The 6,952-nt window shown below is 49.6% G+C and overlaps 1 protein-coding gene across 1 annotated transcript; it reads left to right on the top strand.

Moving 5' to 3' along the window:
- The first annotated feature begins 262 nt into the window (after positions 1-262).
- ACTL7B (actin like 7B) lies at positions 263-1,516 on the top strand. The gene has a single exon (XM_060102337.1). The coding sequence runs from the start codon at positions 263-265 to the stop codon at positions 1,514-1,516; it is 1,254 nt and encodes a 417-aa protein (XP_059958320.1).
- The last annotated feature ends 5,436 nt before the right edge of the window (positions 1,517-6,952 follow it).

Below are 6,952 nucleotides of genomic sequence, written 5' to 3'. Positions count from 1 at the left end.
AGACCCAAGTGTGGTTGGATTTCTAAAACTGTGCTGGCCACCTGCTCTGTCTGGGAGCAAAGTCGCGTTAGGCCGATGCGGGTGGGGCTGATAGGTCAAGGGCCTGCCAAGGCCAAGCCCTCCCTGGACTGCTGGAATGGACCAGCCCGTGGTGACATCACAATCCTGAGGGGTTGCCAAGGCACTGCTGGAGGTGAACCCTCTTATTTCTCCCCATGAAGCTCTAGGATGTGGATGTGAGAAAGGTGAGCAAGGAAGGCAAATGGGGACTAGGAACAGCCCTAGCCCCAAGCCCATGGGCACGGCTCAGGGGGACCCTGGAGAGGCAGGCACACTGCCAGGTCCTGAGGCTGGCATCCGGGACACAAGTTCATCCACTCAGCTGAAGATGAAGCCCAAGAAGGTGCGTAAGATCAAGGCACTCATCGTTGACCTGGGCTCCCAGTACTGTAAGTGTGGCTATGCAGGGGAGCCGAGGCCCACCTACTTCATCTCCTCCACTGTGGGCAAGCGCTGCTCAGAGGTGGCTGATACTGGTGACACCTGCAAGGAGATCTACGTGGGCCACGAGCTGTTCAACACAGAGGCGCCTCTGAAGCTGATTAACCCGCTAAAATACGGCATCGTGGTGGACTGGGACTGCGTCCAGAACATCTGGGAGTACATCTTCCACACAGCCATGAAGATCCTCCCCGAGGAGCATGCCGTGCTGGTCTCCGACCCCCCACTCAGCCCCACCAGCAACCGCGAGAGGTATGCAGAGCTCATGTTCGAGACCTTTGGCATCCCTGCCATGCACGTGACATCCCAGTCGTTGCTGTCCATCTACTCCTATGGCAAGACCTCCGGGCTGGTGGTGGAGAGTGGGCACGGCGTCTCACACGTGGTGCCCATCTCCGAGGGCAATGTGCTGCCGGGCCTGACGAGTCGTGCCGACTATGCCGGCAGCGACCTCACCAACTACCTGCTGCAGCTGCTCAACGAGGCCGGCCACAGGTTCACGGATGACCACCTGCACATCATCGAGCACATCAAGAAGAAGTGCTGCTACTCGGCACTCAAGCCAGAGGAAGAGCTTGGCCTGTGCCTGGAGGATCTGCGTGTGGACTATGAGCTCCCCGACGGCAAGCTCATCACCATTGGCCATGAGCGCTTTCAGTGCGCCGAGATGCTCTTCAAGCCCACCTTGGTGGGCAGCAACCAGCCTGGTCTCCCTGAGCTCACGGCCACCTGCCTGAACCGCTGCCAGGAGGCGGGCTTCAAGGAGGAGATGGCAGCCAATGTGCTGCTGTGTGGCGGCTGCACCATGCTGGACGGCTTCCCAGAGCGCTTCCAGAGGGAGCTGAGCCTCCTCTGCCCCAGGGACAGCCCCGAAGTGCTTGCTGCTCCCGAGAGGAAGACCTCCGTCTGGACCAGCGGCTCCATCCTGGCCTCCCTGCAGACCTTCCAGCAGCTTTGGGTCAGCAAGGAAGAGTTCGAGGAGTGGGGCAGTGAAGCCATCTACAGCAAGTGCTGAGCAGTGGTGTCCCTACAGTCCAGGTCTGTGGGCAGGCAGCCACAGGCCACTCTATACACATCTACAGAATGTCACATAAAATTTTAAGATGCAATGGCTCTTGTCTGATCTGGATTTCTTGCTCTAGTGTGATAGCAGAAGGTGGTGGGGAGTTGGGTTTAGGCATATTAGCACCTTCTGCTCTGCTGGGTCGGGAGCAGCAGGGGGGTGGGGGAGGTTAACTGGCCCCTCCCCCTCTGCTCTTCCCATGAGGGTAACATCATCATAGAGCCCAGAATGTGGCTTCCTGTTCTATTAGCTCTTCAAGGTTCAAAATCCAATCCAACAGACCCTCATACTGCTTGCTCACCCATGGACCAAGGGGGAAACAAAGGCTCAGATTAAAGGACTAGCTTGGGTCACATAGTTAAGTGGTGGGTGGGAGACTCACAACGAGGTGTCTGATTTCCATCTCTTGTTTCTGCCCCTGATGGTCACCTGCCCATAGCTTTGTCACTGCTTGACTGCTTCACTAACCAACCCTCACTGCCTGTCCCCTTCAAAGGAACAGCCCATGGGTGTCTCCTGAGTGGGAGGGGCCATTTCTACCCATCGGTGGCCCTCTCCCTTTAGACACCTGCCAGAGTTGCAGCTATTTTTACAGTCACAAATAGCCACTGAATCTGAAGGGTGTTAGAGAAACCAGAGGCCATTTAGAAATCATGTGGTTCTCTCCCTCCTGTAGAGTTGGGGAAACTGAGGACCAGGATGGAGGGGGCCATGTCAGTGGTTGAGCCAATGTTTCCTGACCCAGGTCATGATTATTTCTAGAAGGGCAAGCATGGTTACTTTAGTTTGGAATGCTATAGCAAAACGCCACAGATGGGGTGGCTTATAAACAACAAATCTATTTCTTACAGCTCTGGAGGCTGGAGGCCGGAGGCCAAGATCAGGGTGCCAGCATGGCCAGGTTCTGGTGAAGGCCTTCTTCCGGGTTACAAACTCCTGACATCTGGCTGTGCTCTCACTTGGTGGATGAGATGAGGGGTATCTCTGGGGCCTCTTCTATAAAGGCACTAATCCCATTCATGAAGGCTCTGCCCTCCCAAAAGTCACCTTCCAAATGTCTCCACTGATACCATTACTTTGGTTTGGTTTTCAACATATGAATTTGGAGGGAGGGGTGGGGGATTGGGAGGGTGGAAGCAAACATTCCAACTATAGCAATGGTTCTTAATGGTTAGCAACCATTAAGCACTTACCAAGCATCTACTATGGGTGAGGCCCAGAGCTGGAGAGAGAAATGGCCAGAATGTGGCCCTTCCCTTGGGATTACACACAGCTAGTGGGGGATCCAGTGGACAGCCACGTTGGTGGCTGTGCTCAGTGTTCCTGGGGGTGGGAAGGAGGAGGTGGTGTAGTGGAAAGCTGCAAATGGAGAAGGAAGTGCTAGGCGTGGTGACCACTTAGTAGCTTTAGGGCTGAGGGAGAAGCTATCGAGTCTTGCGAGATTTTAGCTGGTGAATGACTGACTGCCTAGAAGAGGGTGGTTCCTGCCTCTTCTCCTCCCCCACCTCCTGATGGGGTCCATGACCAGGGGCCCATGAGCAGTTGTCTGTGAAATCAGACATTGGTGAGCTGCGTAATGTGATGGGCTATCAAATATCTGTGAGCCAACTCTTACCTTAGACAAAGAGTCCTGATTTGGGGGCAGTCTGTGAGGCTGCCTCTGCCCCTGGCCTTGTGCGGGAGCTGCAGCTTTGGGAGAGAACCAGACATGGTCTTTATCACCTAATGCCTTGCCATCTGGCCCTCCCTGTTGCCTAGAATTGGGTTTCTAGCCTGGAGTTTGAGTTCCTCTGGAGCTGACAGGGCCTTGGTGCGATGCAGGAACCTGGGCTCTTTCCTGTAGAGAGAGTTGCAGACTGGAGGACTAGAGGCTGATGGTGCCAGGAGACACATTTTATTTGGCCAGAACAGTGTATAAATTTTTTTCTGGAACGTGAATTCTTTCAGTGGGGCCTGTATTCTTGTGTTGCCAAAGCCTCTACCCCTCTGATGTCTTCACATATACCTGCTGCTTCAACATAACTTTTGTTGTATTAGCCAGCATTCTTTTCTGTTGCTTGCAACCCAAGAACATTTGCTTAATACTTATCTAAATACCTGATGAGTTATAGAGAGGGAAATGGAGGCTTATAGAGGGGACAGTGATGTGCCCCAAATCACACAGGCAGTAAATTAGTGCTGCATGTGAACGTTCTTCCACATGCTCGTCTTGACCATCTCTAAAAACCATGCCTATGTCTACCTCCCTGCCTCCACAATCCTTTCTTCCTCACTCCCCACACTCTCAGCAAGTTCTCCTATCTCCACAGTCACAGTTTCAGTGCCCTAATCTCCTGGTCCTCTCCTCTAAAAGCAACCCTGTGTGGCCGATGGTATGAAAACACTGATCACTTAATCTCTGACGACTCTTATAATTGAAATATTAAGACCAACATTTCATTTATTTCCCAACAAAAAAGCTACTACACGTGAAGAATTTTTGTCACAGTATTAGAGAATGTCAGATAACACATTCACACTTTAGAGTGCAAACCTAAGCGTGTCAATTGGCCGTTGCTCTATATTCTCTTGTTTAGGTGTTTGTCCCTGAGGTTAAACTTGAGCTTCTTAAGGGCAGGAACTTGGACTTCCTCATCCTGGTTTTCTCTGGGCCCAGTGCAGAGAAATGGCATGGGGTGAGTGTTTAGTACATGCCAATGGAAATGACTTACTCCCAGTCAGTGAGGTAGAAGTTACAAGCATCTTTCCGCATTTTACAGGTGAGGACCCTGAAGCTTGTAGAAGTTAAGAATCTTGTCCAAGTTTACTCACCTGGTAAATCAGTCTTGTGCTAAATCAAAGTTTTGTGATTCCAAAATGCCTCTCTGCCCTTATCTCCTTTCTGCAAATTTTCAGTCTCTTTTACAAGAAAAAGAATACATATAAAAGATTCCTTTCAAGTAATAAACAACAAATATGATGTAATTTCATAATTAGCCCAAGGCATTAAAGTTAAGAACGCCAATCTTTTAGCAAAGGAGAGACAACTTGCTTGAGACTTCCAGAGACATAAATAAGCAAGTATTAGAGTGACATCATGTGGTAAAGTCCTACTAGTTAGACATGGCAAGAGGCCTGTGATCCTCACTGCCTGTCTGGTCAGCCTGATCTCTCTCCCCAGATTGTATTACCAAGTTTGTCCTAAGAATTATCTGCATAAGGTGGGTTTAAGTAATTCACTTCATTATAATACGAACCATTAATGGTGTTTTATTTGATAAGTGTTTTTTTTTTAAATCCTACATTTCCTTGTAATGTAGTGGTTCTTCACCAGTGGGGAGAGGGAGTGGGGGGTACTGGTGATGCTAGAGCTAGCTCTTAATGGCTTGTGAGAGCCCATTGTTAGTGTCAGGAATTTTGCAAGCCAGTTAGACCATGTTGGTAGCTTGAAATTGGCCAAGGTAGAAGTATTGCCTTTTTTTTTTTTCTTTTTGGCAAGGAGGCATTCCTGTGTCTTTCAAGGGGATTTAGTTAGTGTATAATGCAGATGTACACTGCACACTAAAGAGGAGGGGGTAGTGGCTGAAAGGGCAGATAAAAATCTCATGTTAAATTTTTCTTGCAAAAAAAATAATTTTGCTTCCTCATGAAGACGCAGCTCTATAAGGTCAGAACGCCTTTTACCACCTGTCCAAGCTCCACTCACCTTCAAGGCCCAGCCCAATGTCCCTTCCCACCACTGTGGCCTTGCACACCAGCCTTGGCTTTATCACCTGCCCAACTCAGCAGAAAGGACAGACTGTGTCTTTTCCACCTCTGTGTCATGGCTCAGGGTCGGTGCCCTGGGGAAAGTATGCCCTATGTATTGCTCAGAGGCTCCTTAATTTGTATTTGCTTGTCCTGGACTTTTTGCTGTTTCCTCCCAGAACTCTGCAGAATTTCTAGGGTTCTCAGCCTTCAACCTGTCTGCCTGTCAGAATCATCTGGGGAGCTTTTAAGAAAGACCCATGCCCAACTTCAGTCCCAGTTAAATCAGAATGTGTGGGGTGGAGTGGAAGCACCAGTGTGATCTCACAGGCTGCCAGTGATTCTGATGTGGGAACCACTGCTCTAGGGAAGCCTCAGGCCCCACCTAGTCTTTCATTTTCACAGGCAGAAATGCCAAACCTTTCAGGCAGCACTCAGTCTAGAAAAATGTTCTTTTCCTGAGATGGAATCTGAGAATCTGCCAATTTTCTGAGCCTTTAACATTCCAGAGACCACTGCATGGCTTCTGAAAGGAGTTTCACCCCTCCTGTCTTCTGCATTTGCATAAATACATAGAATAATAATTAGGATCTAAATAAATCATAGAAGAAGCAACAGGACTATGCTTAGTGAGTTCTGGGAAAGTCAGGCCAGAAAGCAGTGCTTTACGGATGACCCTTGAGCAATTGCTGAGACTGGGAGCCAGTTCCGTGGTTTCAGGCAGGAAGCGTCCAGCAGAGAAAACCGTGAGGATGAGAACTGGTCAGCAAGACCTAGCATGAATGTAACCCCTCAACCACAACCTTGAGAAGCACCCCTCCCTCATTTTTATGGCCAAATAAATGGATATGGGGTTGAATTCTGGCAGGATCCCTTTCTCCCCCATCGCTAAAACAAAGGCAGCTTGGTACACTTCCATAGCTCTAAGCACTTTCTTCATCTTCTTGTGGCTTGAGAGGACTAGGCCTCTTCTCTACCTCTCACCCTGGTGTGTGCATGCATACCTGCATATACACAAACCAGTATGCGTACATGTACACGCATGTACACAGAGCATGCAGTCTCCTTAGAGGAATTTATTTCTTTGTGAAGGGGGGCATTAAAATGGAGGGCAAAGTTCTTGTCTTGGTCTTGTGGTTCTCAAATTGTGTGGCTTACTAGAGTCACTTGAGGAGCTTTCAAAACTCCTGATGCCGAGGACTTCTGGCTCATGGAGTCGCCTTATTCTCTCAGGTCCTCCCTCTTACAACTAAAGCCCCCCGGACACTGACAGAGATTCTCTCCTTGACCAAACTCTAGCCAGGGTCCCCTGAGCCCTTTCTTAACTAGGCCTCAACCTTGGCCTATAAAGACTGGAAAAAACACTAAAATAGTTTCTAACAGCTCAAGGCTGCTGCATCCATAGGATGACCCCATGCTCCCTTAGAATGTCTGTCTGAGAAAATTCAAGGATGCCCAAAGAACTTACTGTTTGTTCAAGCCAACACCCGAAGGAAGATAGGTTCCCTGTCTCTCAGCCTCTGCAGGAGGGTAGGAGCCTAATTTCAGTAAGTGCCAGTTGGCTAACCCAGATGGGTTTCACAGAGACCAACCCTTGCTTCCTGCTTTTTTGTACTTTTTCACCTCTCTGACTCTCCTAAGCCCCTGCTTGACTCCCTCCCT

Source organism: Mesoplodon densirostris, chromosome 6 (assembly GCF_025265405.1).
Source record: "Mesoplodon densirostris isolate mMesDen1 chromosome 6, mMesDen1 primary haplotype, whole genome shotgun sequence".
Taxonomy (NCBI): domain Eukaryota; kingdom Metazoa; phylum Chordata; class Mammalia; order Artiodactyla; family Ziphiidae; genus Mesoplodon; species Mesoplodon densirostris.
The sequence above is the reverse complement of the archived record's forward strand: the minus strand, read 5'-3'. Positions and strand labels throughout refer to the sequence as shown.

Excerpts from the sequence above, each read along its gene's own strand:
- ACTL7B (XM_060102337.1), top strand. The coding sequence starts at position 263 with ATGGGGACTAGGAACAGCCCTAGCCCCAAGCCCATGGGCACGGCTCAG.